General features: G+C 44.6%; 1 protein-coding gene across 5 annotated transcripts in view; it reads right to left on the bottom strand.

Moving 5' to 3' along the window:
• ANKRD17 (ankyrin repeat domain 17) overlaps positions 1–26,970 on the bottom strand; it is a 112,661-nt gene that overhangs the window by 43,191 nt on the left and 42,500 nt on the right. For all 5 annotated transcript variants that reach the window (XM_081837540.1, XM_081837538.1, XM_081837541.1 and 2 more), the window contains exons 4-13: positions 26,000–26,147; positions 21,131–21,278; positions 15,973–16,206; positions 13,835–13,929; positions 11,554–11,791; positions 10,417–10,608; positions 10,055–10,164; positions 6,627–6,714; positions 5,877–6,004; positions 4,867–5,010 (exon numbers count right to left, since the gene is read on the bottom strand). In XM_081837540.1, the coding sequence (XP_081693666.1) occupies positions 4,867–5,010; positions 5,877–6,004; positions 6,627–6,714; positions 10,055–10,164; positions 10,417–10,608; positions 11,554–11,791; positions 13,835–13,929; positions 15,973–16,206; positions 21,131–21,278; positions 26,000–26,147 (1,525 nt within the window). The remainder of the gene's footprint in view (positions 1–4,866; positions 5,011–5,876; positions 6,005–6,626; positions 6,715–10,054; positions 10,165–10,416; positions 10,609–11,553; positions 11,792–13,834; positions 13,930–15,972; positions 16,207–21,130; positions 21,279–25,999; positions 26,148–26,970) is intronic.

The raw sequence follows: 26,970 nt of genomic DNA, 5'->3' as shown, positions 1-26,970 counted from the left end.
CCCCCAGCTCCCAGCCCCTCAAGATGGTCCATAAGGATGTTATGGTCGATGGTATCAAACGCCGCTGAGAGATCCAGCAGAACTAGGAAACAGCTCTCACCTTTGTCCCTAGCCCACCGGAGATCATCAACCAGTGCGACCAAGGCAGTTTCAGTCCCATGATGAGGCCTGAATCCCGACTGGAAGGGATCCAAATGGTCCGCTTCTTCCAGGCGTGCCTGGAGTTGTTCAGCAACCACTTGCTCAATCACCTTGCCCAAGAATGGAAGATTTGAGACTGGGCGATAATTGGCCATCGTGGCCGCAACTAAAGATGGTTTTTTAAGAAGCGGTTTAATAACCGCCTCTTTCAGCGGGTCTGGGAAGGCTCCCTCACGGAGGGAAGCATTCACCACCCCACGAAGCCCATCGCCCAGTCCTTCCTGGCTAGCTTTTATAAGCCAGGATGGGCAAGGATCCAGGAGACAGGTGGTTGGCTTCACTCGTCCAAGCAACCTGTCCACATCCTCGGAGGTAATGGGATGTACAAAAGATCACCCAGCTAGGGTGGGTTCCAATTGCAACAAGTTATTACGGTGGGAGAGCCTGCTGTAAGACCCTCAACAAATGCTACAGGGAACCAGACAGAGGGCCTTCTCGGTAGTGGCGCCCGCCCTGTGGAACGCCCTCCCATCAGATGTCAAAGAGATAAAGAATTACCTGACGTTCAGAAGACATCTTAAGGCAGCCCTGTTCAGGGATGTTTTTAATATGTAATGCTGTATTGTTTTTAATACTGATTGGGAGCCGCCCAGAGTGGCTGGGGAGGCTCAGCCAGATGGGCGGAATATAAATAATAAATTATTATTATTATTATTATTATTATAAATGCCACTTCAGAGGAAGCAAAGAGATCCAACTTAAAAGTGCCTGGTGAACATGCTTGGGGATGCTCAGGTCACTGCTCTGCATATTTCTAACAAGGAGGCATTTGTAGAAAAAGCAGCAGAAGTTGCCACTGCTCTGATAGAATGGGCAGTCAAGTGTTTGGGAACAGGCACTTTCTGTGCTTTGTAGGACAGTGAAATGGACGCTTTTATCCATCTGGGAAGCATAGTTGGTGTCACCCTCTGCTCCAGGAAGAAGCGGTGAAATGAGACAAAGAGGGAGGAAGTTTGCCGTATGTCCTTTGTATGGGCAATATATACCTTCAGCGTTGGGCAAACATCGAGGGAATGCCAAGCCTTCTCCAGGTTGCGTGATGGATTTGGGCAGAAGGCGGGCAAGATGACTTCTTATGGAGAATGAAACAGCCCCTTGGGAAGGAAGGTGGTACCCAACTGAATCACTCTGTCACTATAGAAGACACTGAGATGCCTTGCTACTGAAATGGCATTGGTCTTGAAGACTCTGTGGGCTGTGGTGACGGAACCAGGAACAGGACATGAAAAGAGAGGATCTTCAATGGTACTTGTTTCAGTGGCTCAAAAGCTGGTCATTGGAGAGCTGAGAGCACCTTGTGAAGATTCCAGGAAGGAAAACGGTGAATAACTGGAGGGCTTTGGAGAACGGCTTCACGGAGCAAGTGTTTTACCAGTAAGTGCTCAGAGCGGGCATATATAGCCATGCCAGAATAGAATGATTTTAATATTTTGTTGGGAGTAGCCCAGGGTGGCTGGGGCGACCCAGTCAGATATTATTATTATTATTAATATTATAGAAAAAATGGCCACCACTTGTTGTTTAGGCGTATAAGTTTTGAGCCCTGGTTGAAGGCCTTCCTGTAGGAACACCAATAAGTCAGGGATGGAGGTGGTTTCCACCGAAACTCGCCTGTGCCTCGGCCATTTAAGAAAGGCCCTTCACATCATCTGGTAGATGTGGGTGAAGGGGTGTCAGGAGTGCACAATTGTGGAAATCAGTGAGAGCTCCTAGTTCTTCAGACATTGCCATTCAAATGCCAGGCAGTTAGATATTGCTAGGCTGAGTCCAGATGCAGGACTGATCCTTGTGAAATGAAGTCTGGTCTGGTTAGAAGTGTCCATTGGGGGGTTTGTTCACTGCCAGGGTTAAGATCCCAATAGGGAGCCAACAGGATCAGCTGTGCCTCCCCCCCCCCCCCCCCCGTAGTTTGCAAGGAACTCTGGGCAGAATCATTACTGGCAGGAAGGCATAGTGGAGACCCCAAGACCCAGGCTTCCACTCCTGGATCCTTGAACCTTGAGTAGCAGTAAGGAAGCTGGTGGTTCACCTTAGAGGCTAAGAGGTCTATATCTAATGGGCCTGGGACTTACTGAAAGTGCCGAAACAATGCATTGTGTAGTGTCCATTTCCCTGGGTTCAGTCTGGTGAGATTCAACCAGTCAGTTTGGGTGTTGGACATCCAGGACATGTGTTCCACTGAGCAGGAGTTCTCAAACCCAGAGCAGGAATAATGTTGTTTCCTGTTACCAATCCACTGCTTTGGTCCAGCCTTCCCTGTTGACATAGGAGCAAACACTTGGGTTGTCCGTTCTGATTAGAGACATGCTGTGGAAGAAGTGCTAAGTGGCCAGCCGTGCTAAAGTTCAAGCCAGTTGATGCTGTGTTGTGACTCAACAGGTGTCCAGTCCACCTGGACCAGTTGCTTCTCGCAATGTGCTCTCCAGCCCTGCAGGCTGGCAGTGTCTGATGTTATGGTTGTCTTTGGGGGAATCTCTAAATTGGGTTCCTTTTCAGAGGTTGCAATCCCTGCTCCAACAGCACATGGTCTCTCTTAGGCATGGAGGGACTGAGATGTAGCAGTGCTTGCTGTGAATGATCAACCACTGGTGTGGTAGAAAGAACCACTGGAGTGGTCTCACTTGAAGCTTGGTCCACGGGGAGACTTGTGAGGCTGACATGCATAGGCCCAGGATACGAACCAATAACATGATGCCCATCCTTTTGGAAGATATAAGGAACGTGACTGCTGCCTTGATCTTGACGATCATTTCAGAAGACAGGTGGCATTTATCAGTGCACAAAGATGTATGAGGAACTACATATGGAGGAAATGGCTCTTCCTGTCTGTGAGTTTGGAGGGTCCTCAAAATGCCCTAAAGATGGCAGGCTATGGATGAGGAGGTTGTCTAAGTACTGGTAGTTGTGGTTGACCTGTTGGTGGAGGTGAGCTACCAGGGCAACCATTATCTTCATGAAGACTCTTGAAAATGAGGCCGATCCAAACAGGAGGGCTATGAATTGGTAATGGTGCAGGTCAATGAAGAACTGGAGATACTTGTGGTACTTGGGATTAATAGGAAGATGCAGGTATGCATCCTGTAAGCCTACGGATGTCATGAAATTGTTGAGATGAAGGGACTGCTTGATGGAGGCTAGGGATTCCATCCAGAAAATTCTGATCACCCAGCAACTGATCATCCTTCTGATCAAGTACTGCCTTCCAGGCTTTGTGGTCTTTCTTGGGAACTACAAAGAAGACTAAGTAGACACCTGATGAGTGTTCTTCTGAGGGTACTAGATCTATTGCTGCCATGTTGATGAGATGCTGTATACACACACACACACACACACACACACCCCAATCTGGCATTTGGAGGGTGAGGCAGGGTGAGTGATGGGATAACTGATGATTTTTTTGCAGCAACTGTAGATGATATTCAGAACCCACTGATCCGTCGTTGAGTGGTGCCAACTATGTATGAATACTTGAAAGCGACACACACACACAGACACTTTATTGCTGATGGTGTCTTTGGTGGTTTTGAGGGTTCTTGGTGAAGGTTGGAGGTGCTGAACCTGTCCCCTACTGTCCCTTCAGAGAAAAACATGTTTTGTTCCAGGGTTGTTGTTTTGGCCTGTATTCCTTCATTCTGCCTTGCTGTCTGTAGCCTGCTTGTCCTCCTTTCCTGCCTGTCCACTGTGGTAGTAGTAGGCCCTTGAAAGTGCATGTTTTGCATGAGGCCTTACCGAGCTGCTAGGCTCCATTATCATCTATTGGGGATTTCTGTGGGGCCAAGGCTGCCATCTCTCCATATAAGGGAGGATAAGAGCTCCAGTGGTGAAAGGAATGCCACACGCAACTGCTATGGGGAAGCCATGGGCCCCAAAAGGCCTAATCTGGCCTGCTTGGGAGCGTTGGTGGGATGCTTTTGTGGCTTGGGAGTCTGGGCAAGGAACGGCCCATATCTTGACTAGTGCTGCCTGGACATGTCTCAAGGAATCCACCCCAGCTGAAGCTGCCTCCATAAGGGCTGAAAATTAAAGCCTGTGGGGCGGTAGGTCTCAGTATATTGCCACAACCCTATGGAGGACGATCCAATGCTCCTTGGGATAGGATCATTCACTGCTTCACCCAAATGAGAAAAAAATTCTAGTCCCAGAAGCCAGTCCGTGGAGAAGAGGGAAAGGGAGGATAGTAATCTTTTTCATTTTTAGAAAATACAGAAAAAGAACCGTAAAAAGAGTGAATCACAGAAGAAGTAAATTGCCAAGCCAAGGTGAAGGATTAAGAGGAGCCAAAGGAGAATGTGACTGTTTTGTTGAAGAAGGAGCAAAAGCTGAAGAGCGGCCAGCCTATTTCCTGTAAAAGATGCTCCAGCCTTGGTCCACTAGAGGCACAAGTAAGGCCAACCAAGTGATAAGCAAAATATTCTTTCCAAGCAAAGAGTCCTCTGTAATAGTTTTCTTGCAGATCTGGAAGGCAAGGATTAAACTACATCTAACAAAAGATGGCAATATTTCCTTTGAATTTTAGCAGTTTCTCACTGAAGATTACCAGGACTTCTACAATATCTGATGACTACAACACCTACTTTTCAGATGAGAGGCAATAAATGCATCACTAAGAAATTGACTCTAAAACATTTTAAAAGGGGGCAAGCATGCTGCCGCTTTAAATCTTACCCTATTTAAATCGTGAGATGGAGGAGTCAGCTGGGTGGACTCGGGCGGAGGAGCAGAAAGCAGATTGTTAGGGTAGTCCAACAGGTAACAAACCACACTGGTATGACCACCCTTAGCGGCTTCTATTAGCATGGTTGAACCATCCTGGAAAGAAATCATGGGTTAAAATAAGGAGCCACACTGAAAGATGTTTTTTGGTTTTGAATTCTAAAAAAAACCCAAAACAGTATGTTACATTATATCTAACATTTTACAAAACATTTAAATTGTTTTTAATTACTCTCCATGTTTAAAAGAGTAAATTTAACTAGTATTTAATAAATTTATTTTGGCTCCTGCCCACACTTCAATCAGTTTTTGGCTTCCTTAAGCAAAATTCCCTGGCTGCCTGTAAATGGTACAATGGACAGAAAGTTTACTAGGAAGTTATATTCAGAGATGAATATAAAAATAGCATAGCAGCCAATTTTTTTAATATAAGATTTTCTTACAGATTCCCCCCCCCCCCTAAAAAAGTTAGAGGGGAACTTGATGCAAAACCCATTTGTGGATGAAAAATGCCCAAACTGTATAATCAAGTCATTTTGATATTCCCCACTGTTAAAGGTAAAGGTAAAGGGACCCCTGACCATTAGGTCCAGTTGTGGCCGACTCTGGGGTTGCAGCGCTCATCTCGCTTTATTGGCTGAGGGAACCGGCGTACAGCTTCCGGGTCATGTGGCCAGCAGGACTAAGCTGCTTCTGGCAAACCAGAGCAGCGCATGGAAACGCCGTTTACCTTCCCGCCAGAGCGGTACCTATTTATCTACTTGCACTTTGACGTGCTTTCGAACTACTAGGTGGGCAGGAGCAGGGACTGAGCAGCGGGAGCTCATCCTGTCACGGGGATTCGAACCACCGATCAGCAAGTCCTAGGCTCTGTGGTTTAGACCACAGCGCCACCCACTGTTACACTGGTTTATTGCCCTAAAACACACACTACAAACTATGGAAAGTAAAACACTGCATACCTTCAGTCTGTGCGTAGGATCAGCTCCATGAGCTAACAGCAACTCCACAACCGACAGGTGGCCTCCAGCACAGGCAAGAGACAATACTGTATGATCATTGTTAGCTGTAGTCCTATTCACATTTGCTCCTGACATAAAGCATAGAAAGAAGATGAAGAGTACTTTGTATTCTAAATCACACCTTTACTTGTAAGGTTAGAACCTTCCCACTGATCTCCTCCTATAAGGGGCTGGATTCCAATCTCATCCCTATCCCTGAAAAAACCATAACCGTCTGTGGCGGCTCCTATACCATGACTATTTACTACTGTGGCTGCTTAAAAGTTGTACATTTCTTTGGAATTGCATGCTGTTTTGCAATATGTCCGTCACATTTGAACCCAAATCACATAACCAAGAAGCTTATCCCATTTTATTCTCACAACCAGCCTATGAATAGTGATCTATCTACCCACTAAGCTTCAAGGCTAAGTGGAATTTGAACTCTTTTCCATTATTCAAGGCCACACTGGGTCATGTAAGTAACTGAAGGAGACGCAAGTCTGACATAGAAGAAAAAGAAAGCAAATAGGACAATTTTTCTTCCTCAACTGAATCATAGGCAAGTGAAAGAAATTAATTTCACCCTTAATTTCTGGAAGACTCAAATCTATGAAATTATACTTTGCTCAATTGTGACTCTGTGAACTGCTGGGCTATTAAACAAACACCTGAAAATCCTTAAAAAGGTGAAACATTATTCAAACTTACCCTTGCTAATTAAGAACTGAACAGTACAGACATGACCGGCTCTTGCAGCTTTCATTAAAGGAGTTCTTCCCCCTTCAGATTCATGTTCCTGGGGGGAAAGAGAAATAGAATCCAACTTGCAAATCAGAAATTCCTAGTTGTTGTTTTTTAAAATGTTTTTCATGCAACCTCTGTTTTTCAAAGTTGTTTTACCTAATAGTTATGCCCAAATTTGAAAGTGCAGTGTTTAATAATCCGTTAACTGTAATGGAAACTTTCTACGCTTTCAAAACTAAATTTGCTGGGTTAGATCAAGATTTGCCCCTTCACAAATGGAAGGGCTCCTTCTATTCATGGAAGCAACTGGGAACCAGTGGAGGCTCCCCACCGAAGGAAAGAAATAGAAGGAAATAGATGGCAATCTTCATTCATTCCTCCTCCCACCCTTCCAGAGCAGCTTTTCCTAGGGGAACAAGAGGCTCTAATTGGAAAGGAGGAATCAGTGACAGTCACCCTCCAACATACACTTCACTCAATACGACCACAACTCTTTTGAGGGAAACTCTAGATTCATCACACTTACTCCATAAGAAAAATGTCTGTAAGAATGCATATAGTTCAATAAATGCAAAGAATAATTGGAACAACACACTATGGAAAGATATTAGGTTCTGAAAGCAACTCAGTACTTCCAATATACCTGCTGGAGCTGAACTTGAAAAGATTCAGGAAGGCAACCCAACAAATAAGTAGGTGGCCAACTACAAAGGCATCATCACCTTGGTGAAATGCAGATTGCAACAGAAACATAATTTCTAGATGGAATTACCAAATGTAAGAGCTTATTTAGCTGCTGCTTGGTCTAAGTACCCAGAGTGTCTCATCTATGCAGCCGCCACACAAGCAGGAAGAAGAGGACTTCTTTTATTGCCTGCCAAAGCTAGTCAAAAGGAATGGACTCCTGTAAATCACTGCAGCTTTAGAACTGTTGGTGATGAAACCGACTAGAAGGGAGGCAACCCTAGACTTCACCCCAGAGTCATGCCCAGGACTTTGGTATACTATAGTAGTGGTTTTATATAAAGATGCGATGAAATAAGCTTTGGCAGGAGCTTCTTCTTCTTCTTTTTAATTTTCAAAGATCTTTATTGAAACTTAACATATATACATAATAACCAAAATTCCCAATGATTCCCTCGCGTAAAATATAATATCTAAATTACAACAGTTGAATAATTATACACTTAATTATAAAACCCATCACCCACCCTCTACTTCCCTCCACAGCAATTCAACTTCTGTATATTTCTTTCTACCTTTTCCCCTTTGCATTCTATAATAAATTATTTTTGTTAAATTCTGGTTTTTCTTTCTTTATTTATTTGTGTTGTTATTGCTTACATTCTTTATTCTAAGCCTATTAACATGTCACTGAAATACTTCCACTCCATTCTTAACTTTTGATTTGATTGATATCTTATAATTGAAGTTAATTTTGCCAATTCTATATGCTCACTTAATTTACAAATCCACTCTTCCTTTGTTGCTATGTGGGCAGGAGCTTCTTGTATGTTCTCTCTACAGGATTGATCTAACAAGTTTCAGGATTGCCTAGGTATTTTGCTCCAAAAATTCAGGAGGTGGTTCCCTGATCTGTGTCCTGTGATATTCACTCAGACACTGCACAATTCCCTGGAGCCTTGGCAGCTTTCCCACAAATATATCTGAGCTGTGATTACTGTTCAGACTCGGATGGAATATAACTGAAGGGGCAGTTGACACCAAGCATGCCAGTAATGTCTTTGTTTTCTGGGCAAGAATGACACTGCCAGGGCTACCATTATACGCAGTGTGATAAAATCACACTTTAATAACTACGTATTCTCTGCAGAGCTGGTTCTGAAGTGTGGTCAGAAACTACAACTGGTTCAGAATGCAGCAGATCCTATAACACTTGTCCTGTAGAGGTCATACGAGTTATCAGCTTTTTCTAGGCTCAATTTAAAGTGCCTTAAGATCTGCTGGGGAGGCTGGAAGAAAGTCTAGAGAAGAAGTGGGGAAAAGCTGAGTTGTTTATCCCCTTCTGCAGACCAAGCGGGGCTGTGATGTTACAACAGCACCAGGGGATCCATCTTTGCTTGCAAGGCTAGAAATAAAAGCCACACAGGCAAAAGCACAGCCCACGCACAGGGGTTTGCAAGCCCCTTTCATAGCGCTCTGCAAGTCCACCAGTCGGAGTCTTTTGGAGCACTGCGCTCAGGGCTTCAAAAGCCCCACAGGCCAGCTGATTGTCGGACTCCGTTAAGTCAGGCACACAGGGCTTTGCAGTTGCCACCAATCAGCTGAGTGGCAGTTGCCACATACCCACTTTCAGCTTAGCCATGTCCCTACCTGCCCCACACCTGATATATCATGTCGGGTGTGGGGCGGGGTATGGAGCTTGGCCAAAATAGTCCAGCAGGCCTAATTAGCCCAACTGGGTTGAAGGCTCCCCACGTCTGGTCTAGGGCTTTCTGAGCTGAAGCATCAACGTTTGAACTCTCTTCTCCAGGGAAGCATGTCTGCTTGATTAAGTCTTTAAAAATCTTATTAAGCATGCTTGCCTGTTGTTGTTGTTGTTGTTGTTGTTGTTGTTGTTGTTGTTGTTGTTGTTGTTGTTGATGAACCTTCCTTTTATGTCCCATTAGAAGCTGTAGCCCCCAGCATTGTATTTTTTAAAGTTTTTGTTAGTGGTGATCAACTGTTCATTTTGTCTGATTGGATATGCAACTTTCCTCAAATCCGTTTACCATATTTTTCGCTCTATAAGACACACTTTTCCCCTTCTAAAAAGTAAGGGGAAATGTGTGTGCGTCTTATGGAGCGAATGCAGGCTGCATGGTTAAGCCCAAAGCCAGAACAGGAAAATGGAGCGCTGCACAGCGCTCCGTCTTGCTGTTCTAGCATGGGGATGGCTGCACAAAGCCTCCGCAGGGCAGCAGGGTGCCTTCACCTCGCTGCCCTGTAGAGGCTTCAAAGGCTGTCCCCGAAGCCAGAACAGCAAGAGGCTATCCCAGAAGCCAGATCCCTCTTGCTGTTCTGGCTTCTGGGGTTCAGAATTTTTTTCTTCTTGTTTCCTCCCCCCCCCCCCAAATTAGGTGTGTCTTATCGTCTGGTGTGTCCTATAGAGCAGTGTTTCCCAACCTTAGGTCTCCAGCTGGTTTTGGACTACAACTCCCATCATCCCTTGCTAGCAAGACCAATGGTCAGAGATGATGGGAATTGTAGTCCAACAGCAGCTGGAGACCCAAGGTTGGGAAACACTGCTATAGAGCGAAAAATACGGTAATTATACTTGGTTATTTGCCCATACTTGGGAGAAGTGAGGGTTGGGATGGTTCAATATAACCAAGTCCAATAGGGTCCTTACACAATGTAAAACAAGCTCAAAGCTTCTACTGGCAGCTTACCAGATCAGCGTCTGCTTGAAGCAACACATCTGCTACATCGGTATGGCCATTCTCACAGGCGTATGTCAGCGCTGTGTCTCCTGTTGCTGTTGTTGCATGCACGTTGGCTCCTGAAACAAGTACAATAAGCTTAGAAAATATACAAGTGCCTCATCCTCCAGCAAGACATTTCATCACATTTCAAAATAGCCAAGTATTAGGGTGCTTGGTTATTATGTTCCAAAGCAACCACTTTACATATTTTTGCATGGACTACTAAAACACACGCAGCAGGGAAATACAGCCCCGTGACAGTACTGCTCTAAGAATGGGCTTTCAATTATAAACATGAAGAAATGTGTGCAAAGGGAACAATTCCATACCTGCAGCTAATAAGTATTTAACTAGCTCCAAGTGACCCTCCTGAGCAGCTTCCATCAAAGGCGTTGAGCAGCCAAGCTCTATATCAGCTCCCGCTTTGATAAGAAAATCAGCCACTTCCAGAAAGCCTCCACAGCACGCTAAAGTTAAGGCAGTTTCTTGGGTCTCTTCTGTCTGGGCATTGATGTTGGCTCCTTCCAGAAAGAAACATACCAATGGAAATTAAGCTTAGAAACAGCACAGAGAGACATTTGTACACGGGTATCAAGTCTTTTTCAAGATGAATTAATAAATCAATTAAGATAAATCTTCCTCAGGTTATTGACTGGTAGTTTTTCAAGATCTCATGATGGCCCCTTCTTTACAATTACAGTGGTACCTCTGGCTATGTACTTAATTCGTTCCGGAGGTCCATTCTTGACCTGGAACCGTTCTTAACCTGAGGTACCACTTTAGTTAATGGGGCCTCCCACTGCTGCCACTGTGCGATTTCTATTCTCATTCTGAGGTAAAGTTCTTAACCTGAGGTACTACTTCCAGGTTAGCAGAGTCTGTAACCTGAAGTGTTTGTAACCTGAGGTGTTTGTAACCCAAGGAACCACTGTACTCCAGTATATGAGTCTGCCAAGTGCACCTATTAAGTGAATACGGACTTTCTAAGGTGACCTTCTAAGGAATGTATTTTCTGCTGTGATTGACATGTAAGGTATTAACAGAACTCATAGGAAGGTTGGCATTCCCTGGAGTCAACATGTTACGTTCTGAAAAGGGAGCTTTTATATAATGTGCAGTACAAGTTAAATAGGAAAAATGGGCAAAACAATTCAGTCTTGAAAAGACGCTTCCTAAAATATACAGTTCAGTATATTCAGAAGTTTTCAGTGCCGCTATTATTGTACTTGTTACAGTCATACCTCATGTTACATTTGCTTCATGATACGTTTTTTTCAGGTTGCGTCCCGCGGCAACCTGAAGTACCGGAAAGGGTTACTTCCGGGTTTCGCCACTCGCGCAAATGCGCAAAATGACGTCACGCGCATAAGAGGTGAATTGCGACCTGCGCAGACGCGGGTTGCGTTCTTTTCAGGTTGCGAATGGGCCTCCGGAACAGAGGTACCACTGTATACTGTTACAGTTACCTTGACCTAGGAGTAATGCCACCATCTCCTCATGACCCTCTCGGGCTGCTTCCATCAATGGTGTGTAGCCTTCATCGTTCACCTCTTCCAGGTTAGCCCCTCGCTCTATTAATAAGGCAGCCAGCTCTACGTGTCCACCACAGGCTGCCAGAGTTAATGGAGATTCGAAGGAATCAGCAGGCATGTTCACTTGGGCACCACTATCAAGCAGCAGCCTTGCAACTTCCACATGCCCATCCTAGAAAGCAAAAACAGACAAATAAATAAAAGGTTAACTACGTGAGCTCTGGATGAAGAACTTCTTCAATCCCACTAACTTACTTCACACCACTAAGGGAGGCAGTTATACAAAGCTTTGCAAAGCACAGTTGGCAGACAGCAGCAGGTTCAGGTCTTCGAAAACTGTTGCTGGCATCCGTCTGTCTCAAGAGACAATAGAGTGCACCTCCAGGAGTGAAGTCAAATGGCCGTATTAGCTGCAGGAAAGTGACCTCGCTGGGGTGCAAGCCAGGGCAGTAGAGCCCTTGAGACTGACCCAGAAACTCCAGCGGGTGCAGAATGCCGCGGCAAGACTCCTTAAGGGGTCCTCACCGCGGGATCACATTCACCCGGTGCTATACCAACTGCACTGGCTCCAAGGAGTACAGGATCAGGTTTAAGGTGCTTTAACCTTTAAAGCCCTATATGGCCTAGGACCCTTGTACCTACGGGACCGCCTCTCTTGTTATGTCCCAAGGAGGACCTTACGTCTTCAAACAAAAACATCATGGAGGTCCCGGGCCACAGGGAGTTTAGGCTGGCCTCAACCAGAGCCAGGGCTTTTTCGGCTGTGGCCCCGATCTGGTGGAACGCTCTGTCAGAAGAGACTAGGGCCCTGTGGGACTTGACATTTTTCTGCAGGGCCTGCAAGATGGAGCTGTTCCCCCAGACCTTTGGCCAAGGCACAGCCTGACTCCCTCCTTTGGCAATCTTCACAGAACTCTAGCCCAATGGTTGCAATTAATTTGATTTTGAATTGATTTTAGAATTAATTGATTTTAGAATGCTGTGTTACTTTTATTGTTGTTAGCCGCTCTGAGCCTGGCTTTGGCTGGGGAGGGTAGGATATAAATAAAATGTTGTTGTTGTTGTTGTTGTTGTTGTTGTTGTTGGAGGGCAGGATATAAATGAAATGTTGTTGTTGTTGTTATTTCGACAAAAACCAACTAGAAGCCCATATTGTGATATCGGTTTCATAATTTTTGACCTGGTAATATATTGCGAATCGGGGGGGGGGGGTGTCTGCATGCACACTATGCAAAAATCACAATATTGAAAAAAACGTGAAGCCAGCCAATGCGTCTCTCAATTCCTGCAGCTCTTCTTAAAGGGGGAGGCGAATCACAAGAGCAGTTACACAAAAAAAGCAAGCAATTTTAAAAGCAGAAAGGGGGGGGAGGAGCTTCAGAGTTTGCATAATTGCTTTCTAAAATGACCCTGGGACACACACACACACACACCCCGTTAAACATTGCTGGACCAGTGTTTAAAAGACTGTGGGAGGAGCTTCAGAAAGCAGTTTGCCAAACCATTCTCTGAAGCACTTCCCACCCTCCTTTAAAAGGGGTTGGAGGTTTCTCTGAGCTGTGAAGGAATAGGGGAGAAGGGGGGGGCGAGTATAAAGGGAAGGGAGTTGGTCAGGTTGAGGGGAAGGAAGTGGCAAAAGGGTGGAAGGTTTGGTGGGGCTGGTAAGTGGAATGAGCAGGGGTGGCAGTCCCTAGTATACATATCAACATTTATTTCTTATTATTTTAAAGCAAAACTAACTGGTCTCCTGCTAAGTTTTGAGTTTCATGCACAGTGAGAATTTAGCTCATGAATTTTAAGATTAGACCCCCCACTGTGGTTGTAGTTATATTTCATATTCATAGTTCTTTCTGGGATTGTTTTTTCACGTTTTATGATCAGATGTACATGTATTGTAATATTGCCTTGTCTAACAAGTGCAAAAATTACTTGGGAACAGAACCTAGGCAGCACATCTCTACCCAGCCAGTAATAGTTTGAGTCCCACAAATGACTCGTGCTGTGGACAAGGAATGCCTCACTAGCAAAATTTCTGCCTCCAGACAAGATCAACATAGGTTGCATGTCATCAGATAAAATACACGTTTGTCTGTCTGGTGAATAGCATGAGGTCAACTCTTCCCCTCCTATCAATTTTCAGGAGTAGCAGCTTTATACCAAAAATTGAAGAACAAAAGCAGGTTGATTTCTGGGCATCATCTACTGTACTTCTTACCATGCATGCCTCCATTAATGCAGTGTGCATTTCATCTGTTTTATGCTCCTGGTCTGCACCTGCTTCCAGCAAAAATCTCACCATTTCTAAATGACCTGAAACACACACAAACACACATTTTAATAAAAGAAAAAACGCAGCAAAGATTTATTGGTATCCACTGATGATTTCAGAAAGAAATTATGTTCTCTTTAACGGTGCAATTTGGGAACACTTTTTTTGTGGGGGCAGGGGAGAGAAATTGTTGGTATTGCAGGTCGATCGCGATGTATTGGTAGAATCCCATGATGTTTTGGTAGATTGCGGTCGATCTCTGGCTCCCTTTCCTCTGCGTTGTTAAATCTGACTCCTGCCCCGCCCCTCGTCCTGCCCTCCATTGTTATTAGAACTCAGGAAGGGAAGATGGAGACCCCTCTGTGTGGCTGTTTTAATCCATAGTGATGTTTTTGTGAGTGACTTAACCCCAAACTCCATTGCCTTCCTCCCCGCCCCCAAAACAGACCCCTAAAAAACGGGGGCAGATAACTGCCAGATTTTAATTCTGAAAGTAGATCACAGTCTCTTGGGAGTTGGCCACCCCTGCTATAAGCCATGGAGAAACAGCAGAATCCAAATCCAAATAAAAATCTCTCTTTCTAAAATGTTAATTTCTATTTGCTCTTGAAACTACTAAAATCAAGGGAAAGTGGATGAACAATACCCAAAACAGTGGCTTTGTCCATATTGACACTCACTGAAATGCTGCAATAAAAATAGCTTTCAAATCTCAAAAGTGAAACCAGGAACAAAACCTGGAAAAGTGAAAAAGATTGTGTCAGGGAACTGCCATCGGAGCCAGAGGGAGAGAGAGGGCTCCAGAGGGATTCCGGAGAGCGTCCCGGGAGGGAGAGAAGCAGCCCATCTTCTGGGGAAGGAAATCAGCGTAGCACCAGTGGAGAAGGGGGGCAGATGGGGGAATCACCCTCCCTGCCCACACCCTCCCTGCGCAGAAGGCTTCCGTGCAGGGAGAGTAGGAGGAGACTAGGCGTCAAAGAGCTTCTTTGCTGGAAGAAGTTCAAGAAACGCCCACTGACGGATTCTGCCAGCGATTGAGACAGCCACGGGCGAGTGGCTGTCCGGACAGAAAGGGTTCACTCAGGCAACCCAGCCAGGTGTGGCGCCGATTTACGCACAAGCAACCCCTAGAACCATTACAGATTGTATCTAACAATGTCGTCCTATCAGTGCTAGGGCATCTGCCAGTGCAACAGGACTTCTTCTTCCTCTCCTAAAGAAAATCTGCCCTGAAGGGTTGGGCGATCCACCAGAACAGATTAGGCCAGGCATAGGCAAACTCCGGCCCTCCAGATGTTTGGGACTACAATTCCCATCATCCCTAGCTAACAGGACCAGTGGTCAGGGATGATGGGAATTGTAGTCCCCAAACATCTGGAGGGCCGGAGTTTGCCTATGCCTAGATTAGGCTATGCACAGGGAGATGAGAGGGCATTCCATTGCACAGGTGTAAGTCCTTGCACTAACAGGATGACTTCATTGAAAACAGCTAAAAAAAATGACAAAGGAACACAAAGCTTTCTTCCTTTGTGAGTCTTGCAGAAAATGATTTTTTTATAGCCTCAAATCTTTAGCTGTTTTCCTCCCATGGGGCACTATATTTCACAGCTTAAAACTGAAATATTATAATTGTAATTGTAATATTAATAATCTGCTTTAGAAGTCCTCCACCGCTTCAACCTGTTTTCAGCCCTGGAAAGCCTCACTCCTTAGCAGAAAAGAACAAAAGTATAGCATGATTACTGAACACTACACAATGTTCAATACAACAGCTGTTATTTTGCAGCATGTTCCGGTACTGAACATGTGTAATTTAAGTAGGTGTGGTTTTTTGGGAGGGGGGCTGGGGAGTAATGAAAACTGCTGAACATTGAACAAAGGTAGGGCTGGATTCCGATGGTTTAGGTCAGAAATTAAAACCATTTACATTCTCTCTCTCTTTTTTAGTTTGAACCAAAAGTGCAGAAGCAAATGAGAATTAAGATCTCCAAATTCAATCCTAATAACGTAAGTTGACTTTGCAAGCCCCGCAGAAGAGTGATGTCAGTTTTTATCAATGAAAGGCTTTAGGTGAGATACTGTACCTTTATAGCAAGCCAGTGTTAGTGCACTTTCCTTAAATTCATTGGAATGCGTATTGATTCCCGCTCCGTTTTCCAGCAGAACTCTGGCAACTTCCACATGCCCGGCGCTCCCGGCTTCCATGAGAGGAGTATGGCCATTTTCGTTATGGTCCTCAATACTAGCACCCGACTCCAACAGGGCCTTGACCACATCTACATAGCCTCCAGCGCAGGCATACGTGAGTGCCGTGTTCCCTAATTTCAGAAAAGAAAATACATTGAAGTCAGTTTGGATAATCCTCTCTTGTCCCCCAAATTTGTATTAGCCCTGGCCACTTGCTCCTATACTTCACGAAGCTTTCGTGAGAAAACAGGTGGTCTTGCAGCCAAGAAGCTGAGCTATGAGATTGGAAATCCTAAATTCCAATCTTTCCGCTCATTAGTGGTCCTGAGAAAGTTCACTCTCCCTCAGACCTCTCTGAGATAAGGAAATAATAATAATAATACTGCTGCCAAGAGAGGGAAGGTACGTGAAGCACTTTGAACCCTTTAAACTGCAATATCAAAGCTGAGCGTTTAATTGGCCTTTTTGAAAAAACACCGCCATACAACAAGAGTGTTATCCGGAGGTAACTTCTACGTGACCCAAGAATTCTGGATTGAAAAAAGCAACAATAGATCACTAAATCATCGGCGGCAGCACTGGCTCTACTGAGTGTTTCAGGGTACTAATTATAAGAAACGAAGCCCTTGCCACAGGGACAATCCTGCATTTCTGTCATTCCCAACATGAACTGAGAATAGGCAAGGCGGCCCAGGTTCAGATCCCACGCTGGCAGCCCAAAATCTTCTTGATAGTGGCACAGCCTTTTGTAAGATACTGCAAAATATCTGGCCCCGGCCCGGTGGAACGCTCTGTCTCAAGAGACCAGGGCCCTGCAGGATCTGATTTCTTTCCGCAGGGCCTGTAAGACAGAGTTGTTCCGCCTGGCCTTTGGCTTAGAATCAGATTGATTCCCTCCCTCTCTTTCTTTTTTCCTTTCCTTCTCCTCCTGCAATGAGGCTACATTTTAATATTTCAATATTTTAATGTTGTATTTTAATTTTGTTTTTAAGTTGTAATCATTCAACTTGTTTTTATTATTGCTTGTAAGCCGCTCTGAGCCCGGCCTTGGCTGGGGAGGGCGAGGTATAAATAAAAATTATTATTATTATTATTAAAATTGTTGTTTTCAAGCAGGCCTTGGACACTGTATATTACTGTGAAGGTCTGACTGATGTATAAATGAGATGAAGTTTTATTGTTACTGTATTATAAGGGTTTTATTATTGATAATTCTGTTTTAAGCCACCCTGAGCTCTCAGAGAAGTGAGTAGTAAATGTGTCCCAGTAATGATAATAAACCGACTTATTTTCATGATCATTCCTCTTAAGAGTAAAGTGGTAGCAGGCATCCCCAAACTCGGCCCTCCAGATGTTTTTGGGACTACAATTCCCATCATCCCTGACCACTGGTCTTGTTAGCTAGGGATGATGGGAGTTGTAGTCCCATAAAATCTGGAGGGCTGAGTTTGGGGGTGCCTGGTGGTAAAGTGTCCCAAATCTTGCCAAGCACATCTTGCCTCAGTTCCAGTTTTTTTATTCAACCCAAAATTTTTGGAAGTGTTTGCTGGAAAAAAAAACTAGTTATCAATCAATCAATCAATCAATCTTTGTTGCGGTCCAGAGACCCAACAAATCATTACAAATCAATACACAATTCATACAGCCTACCTCCAGGTTAATCAAGCATTTTGTTTAGGATATAGGGCTCATTTGTTCTTGCAACCACCGATAAAAACTTTGACACTGCTAACGTTCTAATATTTGTCTGGTCTTCCAGTAGGAACCTGACATAGTGAGCCTCTGATTTTCCCAGGAAAGGGACCAGCAAGGGTAGTATCAGTTCAGCCCTGGCCTGCTCATATTTTGCACAATGCAACAATATATGTTTTATGGAATCGATGTCTTGAGCAAACGAGCAAAGTCTGTCCTGGTAGGGAACTCCTCTCAACCTGCCATCCACTAGTTATCAGAAATGAAAATTGATAGAGGGCTAAGAAGAATTAGAGAGCACCTTCCAGATAACTGGAGAAGGGTACACAGAAGGAAAATATGGCTTCTATCTTTGGGAAAATATGGAGTAAGTTGTACCAATGCAACCAAGTTTTCTTCTTTGAAAAAGAAAGCAAGAAAGCAAGTTGAAGGCCTTTAACCTAGTCCCACAAGACACCCTCTCAAGAAAGCTTGAGAAAAACAGACTAAAGGGAACCGTAACATGAAACGCAATTGGTTGAATCAAAGGGTAACAACAAATAGTCCAATAAGTGGTTTCAATTGTAAGTTAAGCTAGAAAAAAATATAACTAGAGACATTTCACTATTTCTCATATGACAGAAAGACAACAGGAAGGAAACTAATTGGTGTGACATGAAGTGAATGCACACATCACTTATTAAGAAAAATAATGTGAAGCACTGTAAATTTTCAGATAAAGCATGTGAATCTGGAGGTCACTGTTAACTCACTGTATGTAAACTATACGAAGCCGTTTGAGCTGGTTTGCTCAAAGTTTGGTTTTGGCTTCTTTTCAAGGTTAGTCTGCAAATGACGTAAAGCCATGACTGTGTGGGATGAGTTTTAATGGGTAGGAGAGGAAATTAATTGCAATTTATCCCTCCGTGTCCCCACATGTGTGGGTTAAACAGCGTTTCGAAATCCCATCCTTGGCAGCAAAATTAGAAGCACAGGAATTGGGCTGAAAAGCCTCCTTTCCAGCGAGTTCACCTAGCGAAGAAAGCCGGCTTCCCCCTTCTTCGCCGCTTAACGAAGAATCAGACTACGACCGGTAAAGTAAATTTTAAAATAAGATTTACTTACTTTGTATTCGTGCAGCGGTTCACAGCAGCAGTAGCAGTGAAAGCTATGCAGGCAACATACTTGTGTCTACAGTATAATCAGCTTCAGGCATGTGCCTGTAGCTGGAGCAAGCAGAGGCATGTCTGCATCTATCACTGGTCAGATGAAGAAAGAAGAACAGAAAGTACTCTCTGCTCCTCATTCTCCTGGAGAGGAGTGGAAATGACACGACACTGAGCCCTCCCTACCAATTGTATTTCTGTGGTCTGAGGATCTGCCTATCAGAAATAAAGCCCCTCCTCATGCTAACTAGCAAGAATATGCATCTGAAAGGCTTGGCTGCTCATTTCCCACAGATTGGTTGGTTTCCTCCCTGGCATGGCAGCAGGAATGGGCAATGAGCAACTCAGGAACTTTTGAGCAGTAGCCCCTAGCTTATGGTTACCAGACGTCCTCGTTTCCCGGGGACAGTCCCCAGATTTACAAATCTGTCCCCGGACAAAATCCGTCCCTGGAATGCCCCCGGATTTCAGTTACCGTATTTTTCGCTCTATAAGACGCACCTTTTCCCTCCTAAAAAGTAAGGGGAAATGTGTGTGAGTCTTATGGAGCGAACGCAGGCAGCGCAGCTATCCCAGAAGCCAGAACAGCGAGAGGGATCACTGCACTCCCTCTCGCTGTTCTAGCTTCTGGCTTAGTCGCGCTCTGTCCCTTCCCCCACCTCCCGGAAAAGCCCCCAAGTGCCACGCTCACTTTAAAGAGCCGCGCGGGAGCTTTTCCCCCGAGGAGGGAGAAGGCTGTCAGTGACAGGCTGCCCTTCTCCCTCCTTGGGGAAAAGCCTGCAAGCGCCGCACACACGCTCCGCGTGAAAGGGAGCGCTGAGCAGAGCCTGGGATCCATACAGGCTCTGCTCAGCGCTCCCTTCAAAGTATTTTTTTTTCTTGCATCCCCCCTCTAAAAACTAGGTGCGTCTTATGGTCAGGTGCGTCTTATGGAGCGAAAAATACGGTAATGTCCCTGGATTTATATTTTAAGTGTTGTAGATTTATTAGTAGGGAATGAATGTTGCGTGATTAGTTCAATGGCACAAGACACATCATATGGGGACTTCCGGTGAGGCACAATGGTGGGCACCACAGCAGTGAGCAGCTCCTGAAGCCAGTCAGAGCCAGCCAGAGCTTCCACCTCCACTGCCGAGGGGGAACTGGGGACACCCAGCGCAACAACTGGAGGAACCACTGACACACACACGACCCAAATCGAGCCGGGATGAGAGCACCCGGCCACCCGCCCAGCAGCGCTCCCAGGCCAGGAAAACCCCAGAGCCGAGGCAGGGAGGAGGAGGAGAGGAGAAGGAGAAGGAGAAGGAAGAGAGAGAAAGAGGAAGGACAAGAAAGAGGGGAGCCCCAACCTTGCTGCACTGCCACGACCGCTGAGGAGCAGAGGTAGGAGAACACCAGGAAGACAAGGACATGTGGCCGAGCCCAGGCCTGACCCGAGTCTACTCCACGGCGGCTAGTGCTCCAAGAAAGAAGCGGGGGCCCAGAGGAAGGCCGCCCGGCGGAGACCAAATAAGAGAAGATATTACTTCTTACTTTTTTTAAAAAAAAACAAAACCTTTTTTAAAATACCTTTTTTTCCCTTTTCAAAAAAAAAAAAATTGTCCCCGGATTCCTTTTTTTAAAAAATCTGGTAACGTTACCCTAGCTTGTATCTCATTCACACTGAGCCACAGATTAAACTAGTGCAAACGGGGCCAGTGTGTACCCTGATGTGATCACACAATGTCTGTTTTTTGTGTGTGCAGTTTTTGCAACAACAAAAAAGGGGAGGGCAATGAATTGAAATTGAAAAGTTGCTAGCATCGGAACCAAAGTTGCCAGCTCTCCAGAGAAGCTGCTAGCATTCCTGCACATTCTTCACATCCCAACTTCACCTAGTTGTTTTGCACTGTTTTCTGCAAATCTTAAAAATAATGCCTTCTTGACCCAGATGAGGGAGAACAGTGCATTAAATTCCCTTCCCCTTTCTCTGCACTCACTTCTTCTTGAAACACCTCCTTGCTCCAGTGTGGCAACATCTCTGTTGCCTGCACTCTAGTGCCAACCAATCGCTGCCAAAATTCTTCAGATTATAGATAACTTAGCACTGAGGAAATTCCCCCAACTGGTATAATATTGAATAGCCAGCAAAATACTGAACTCCTTCATTTAAGAAATGCGGTACAGCTTCCAGGTTGCGACACGTTCCGTTTACATTTAATTGTAACATATTCATTACCTGTTGAAGACTGTGCATTCACGTCAGCGCCATGAGCTAGCAGCAATTTGACCATTTTGACATGTCCTCCATTAGCAGCAGCCATTAAAGGTGTTACATCTCCTTTGATGCCTCTGTCTTCGACATTTGCATGCATTGCGAGGAGAACCTGTTGACAGAGAGAACAAAAAACTGATGAGGTAGAAGCGACTGGTTCAGTTAGGTGCCATTCTTGGGTGCTTACTGTGTCTTGTAAAATAATCTGTGCAAGAACCTTCAAGCATAAAATGTACAGTAGGTATATATGGGTTCCATGATCACTGCAGATGGTGACTGCAGTTAGGAAATTAAAAGACCCCTGCTTCTTGTGAGAAAAGCGGTGACAAACCTAGACAGCATCTTAAAAAGCAGAGACCTTGCTGACAAAGGTCCGTATAGTTAAAGCTATGGTTTTCCCAGTAGTGATGTATGGAAGTGAGAGCTGGACCATAAAGAAGGCTGATCACCGAAGAATTGATGCTTTTGAATTATGGTGCTTGAGGAGACGCTTGAGAGTCCCATGGACTGCAAGAAGATGAAACCTATCCATCCTGAAGGAAATCAGCCCTGAGTGCTCATGGGAAGGGTAGATCCTGAAGCTGAGGCTCCAAGACTTTGGCCACCTCATGAGAACAGAAGACTCCCTGGAAAAGACCCTGATGTTGGGAAAGATGGAGGGCACAAGGAGAAGGAGATGACAGAGGACGAGATGGTTGGACAGTGTTCTCGAAGCTACCAGCATGAGTCTGACCAAACTGCGGGAGGCAGTGGAAGACTGAAGTTCCTGGCGTGCTCTGGTCCATGGGGTCATGAAGAGTCGGACACGACTAAACGACAAGAAGGTATATTAGCATGTTTGTGCTTCAGTTATGCAGTGTTTTGGCTACATTACGTTACACAAACTGTGTCCCAGGGAAGAAAGAGCAGCTGCTGCAGTGTTTGCATGGCAGGAATGACAACATTATTAAAGTACAGTGGTGGTTTCCCCCACCCCCAGAAAGATCTAGACAAGCAATCCCACGGTTTCCTCTCCAATTTTCAACTTCTTTCCCATCCCATTCTATGGCTAATTCAGTGATGACTGAATTTGTTCCTTTTTTATTTTTGCCACTCAAAAAATCAAAGTGGGTCCCCTATAAACTTTGCAAACCTTGCCCTTATATGCATACATATGACTGGGCGTTGTAAGGGCAGAGAAGCAGTGACTATACCTATATTCTGTGCTATATAACTAATATGAAAACTAATCCTATTCAGGATAATGCTTTCTGACAAGGCAAAATACTTCTATTGCGTTTTGCAGCTATGACCCCCAACACTGAAGTGGATTTTTCGACTGCAAAAAAGGCTCACAAAACCCAGAAATTATTGGGACTTTTCTGTGAAATTCTGTTCTTATCAAGGCAAATGGCACAAAGTCCTTGGATAAGTTTGTCAGGGCAATGAAAACAGCCCCCCATTTTCTGTATCCAGAGGAAATGGGGCCTCTCACCCTATACCCCAGTCATAGTTGGCAAAGCACCGCACTGTTTCAAAGAAAGAAATAAGGTTAAGGAGCAGACCAAATTAGTGAAAAACATAGGAAAGACTGAAGCAACCTTAGACAATATCAGCAAAAACTAATGAACTTCCCTTGGGTTACAGAAGATGAACTGGCTAGAGGGAAAGGTAACAGTATGTTAATATTCTTCTCCTTTATGGTGTGTGTGGGGGGGGGGACGGACCTGGAATCCTAGGAGTCCTAGGGGTAATGTTTGCCTGTGTGTGTGAAACTCCATTTCACACCCCAGGAGAAAATCTTGACACAAGATCATCGTTCTAGTAGAGGTGAAGAAGAGACAGAGATAGGAAACAGTGACTCTACTCAAGCAAAGATGGTCAAAGCAATGTCCTTTAGAAGTTTCTTCACAGAATAAGAGTAGATCAGGAACCAACCTAAAGCAACTGGAGCCATCAGAATCTTAGAGAGGACTCTAGGATGAAGAGACTGCATTCAAACTGGGGATGTGAAGGTAGGCCTCTGAAGTTGATCAAGGTTGATCAAGGTCATGAAATCTCCATTTCTGATGCAGATCATCATCAAAACAAAGCATTTTCATACAGAATTTGCATTTGACTAGGAAACAGATATGTATTTAAGGACAATATAGGTCTCTTCAGCACCGTGTGCACTGTAAAATACTTTTCACATGCCTTGCTGCAGGGATGGCAAACCCAGGGCTCATATACCACATTTTTTGCTCTATAAGATGCACCAGACCATAAGACGCACCTAGTTTTTGGAGGAGGAAAACAAGGGGGGAAATATTCTGAATCCCAAAAGCCAGAACAGCAAGAGGGATCGCTGCGCAGCGAACCCTCTTGCTGTTCTGGCTTCTGGGATAGCTGCACAGCCTGCATTCACTCCATAAGACGCACACACATTTCCCCTTACTTTTTAGGAGGGGAAAAGTGAGTCTTATAGAGCAAAAAATACGGTATATTTTGTGGCAGCCTTGACAATTTGGGGGCAAAATTCCGCACGTATACAATTACACACACCCTTAAAACATTTCACTGTCTACCAACCTTCATTGGGCTCCCTCAATTTTTATTTTCCCGAACCACAGTTTCAAAAAAACCCTCCAAAATGTGTCCTTTGTAAGTGTGTTTTGCCGCTATTAATAGTGCTAAACAGGAAGCTGCTCGTAATGCCACCAGCAGCCGAAGATCAACTAGGACTGCCAATTCCTGCCAAAGGCATCAAAGTGGCAGATAGAGCTGCAATCAGTATAAATAGGTCAGCGTTCACCTGAAGATTAACCATCACTGTTGAGTCCTTATGAAGGTATCTGGTGCCAGACAGACAGCTCACAGCAGACAGCATGAAGTAGTGAAGAGTGTGGGCTATAACTGCTAAGCAACAAAACTTTTCTTTGGATAATTTTTGGGGCAGGGGGGTGGAAACTTAATTGGAAACTGGCAGAACTAATCATAAAAAAATAATTTTATAAAAAGGACTGAAAAAGAAATGATAACCATTTGAAAATATAATTGTAAAGAAAATAGAAAACAACATTAAAAAGAAATGATAATGTTAATGTTAAAAATGAAGTCAACCTCCTTAAGATGGAAGAAGGAACTAAATGGAGGCAGAGGGTATTTTTTCCCCCCAAAGAGGACTTTAAATAAATAAAGGAAAGAATTTTGAAAAATACAGCTAATTGTGAGAAAATGATTTCTTCAATCTGCCACGTAGTGTGCTATCACACAAGTAACCTTGAGCACATTGCTATGTCTTTGCCAATACCGGCACTAAGCAGCCCTAGGAGACAAACAAGGTCTCTTCCCTCCCATGCTGCAAATTCGTGGGAAGCAATCGCAGTGGCCTCCGCTTGTCCCTGAAGCTCAAGGACCGATTGCAAGGTTGCAGGGCAGGTGGCTGAAACGTCATTGAAGTCTGAAATTTCAAGCAAAGACTAATTATTAAGGTGGAAGAGTTTGTATTCTGGGTTGCAGGGAGATCTACACTTTCCTCATGTTCTAATTAACTGAGGGTATCTCAGTTCACTCTCATCTCACTTAAATTCTAGCCCCCTTTAAGCTTAAAATCAGCTCAAATCAGTTTACAAAATGAAAGCAAAATGAACACAGTTAATCAAAAAAAGCCAGAAATCATAATATAACAAACATCCAGCCCACAAATCCAATAAAATTCCAGGTCTAACCTACTCTAAATGTAGGCGACGCTTTTGGAATATGCATTCTGTAACAGGCAGCTGAAGAACACAGGGTGGTCAACTAGTCAACTGTAGTCTGTATTTGGTCTCAAAGCAACTTTAATTATTTTATGGAGGCTCTCCGACATCTAATTTAGGGTGTGAGGAAAGAGTTTTGCCGTTTGATTTGAAAGGAAAATCAGAAATGAAATTCTGCATGTATTTGCCAGAAGTTATTGTATTGCCATCTTGTATGCATTTGAGCAAAGAATCACTGCCAATATGCTCCTTAAAGATTCCACGATGCACACGAGTTTTCCTGTCCTGTCCCCAATCAATGACATCCCAGCATCTGAGTGCAAAAAATCTATACCCACGAAGTCCAGATGACCTGTTAGCAGATCCCTATTCATAAGTATATGCAGAGAAATTGGAATGCTCCAGCCTTCAAAACAATAATTGGAGGGGGGTATATAGCAACAAGAGACATCACCTTGCCAACAAAGGTCCGTATAGTTAAAGCTATGGTTTTCCAAATAGTGATGTATGGAAGTGAGAGCTGGACCATAAAGAAGGCTGATCGCCGAAGAATTGATGCTTTTGGATTATGGTGCTAGAGGAGACTCTTGAGAGTCCCATGGACTGCAAGAAGATCAAACCTATCCATTCTTAAGGAAATCAGCCCTGAGTGCTCACTGGAAGGACAGATCGTGAAGCTGAGGCTCCAAGACTTTGGCCACCTCATGAGAACAGAAGACTCCCTGGAAAAGACCCTGATATTGGGAAAGATGGAGGGCACAAGGAGAAGGGAATGACAGAAGGCGAGATGGTTGGACAGTGTTCTCGAAGCTACCAGCATGAGTTTGACCAAACTGCGGGAGGCAGTGGAAGACAGGAGTGCCTGGCGTGCTCTGGTCCATGGGGTCACCAAGAGTCGGACACGACTAAACAACTAAACAACAACAACAAATATAGCAACAAACAGAACAATTCAGAAGTTTGCTATCCCTGCTCTTAAACACCAGTGAGCTTAACCATCTTAAGTGTAAAAATTAAAAATGCCCCCCTCCCCGTTCAAGATGGGTTATGAATCCAGAAAAGTCAAATGCCAGTGCTCTGTATTTTCTGCCAAAATAGAGCATAAGGTACAAACCTGAGCAAGTTCATAATATCCAGCTGAGCAAGCCAAACAAAGAAGACTTTCCCCTTCTTCAGTGTGCTCATTCACACTTCGCCCTTCAATTAGCAATTTTCGCACAGCATTTACATCACCTTCTGAACAAGCTTCTGCCAAGCTGCGGCTATAAAGAGAAAGAGGAAATTATAGTTATACACCAGTGCTTTGAAGTGGCATCAAATACAGTCCCCATCAAATACAGACCTGGCATGCCACCTGGATACACTGAAATGCAACAGGTAAGCCTTAAAAAGCAAAGGTGAGGATTACTATAGGATGCATGGTGGTCATCACAATACTTGCCCCTGGTTCCTCCAAAATTAGCAATATAACTAGAGTGTAGGTCAACTTTACTCAATCTGCTGCCCTCCAGTAGCTTTCAATTAGAACTCCAATCATCTCTGACCTCTCATAATCTAACATAGTCATTTACACCAAGGTAAATCTGCTGGTGAACTAAGCAATCCACACAAACTTATTACCGTATTTTTCGCTCTATAGGACGCACTTTTCCCACTTCAAAAATTAAGGGGAAATGTGTGTGCGTCCTATGGAGCGAATGCAGGCTCCTTGGCTTTAGCGATAGCAACACGAAGCCTCCAAAGCGCAGAGGGAGCGCTCCCTTTGGAGGCTTCGTGTTGCTTTCGCTGAAGCCTGGAGAGCAGGTCGAAAGGAACCCGAAGCCTGCGGAGCCTAGCGGGAACTCCCGCCGCGCTCCAGAGGCTTCGGGTTGCCTTCACTGAAGCCTGGAGAGCGAGAGGGGTAAGTGCACACCGACCCCTCTCGCTCTCCAGGCTTCCAAGGTAGCCGCCTGAAGCCTCTAGAGCGCAGCGGGAACTCCCACTGCGCTCTGGAGGCTTTGGGTGAACGCACCTTGAACGCACCTTGTTTTAGAGGGGGAGAACAAGAAAAAAAAAATCTCCCCCTCTCTGCGCAGCGCCCCTTCA

Source organism: Podarcis erhardii (assembly GCF_964252035.2).
Source record: "Podarcis erhardii genome assembly, chromosome: 13".
In the NCBI taxonomy this organism is placed as follows: Eukaryota; Metazoa; Chordata; class Lepidosauria; order Squamata; family Lacertidae; genus Podarcis; species Podarcis erhardii.
The sequence above is the reverse complement of the archived record's forward strand: the minus strand, read 5'-3'. Positions and strand labels throughout refer to the sequence as shown.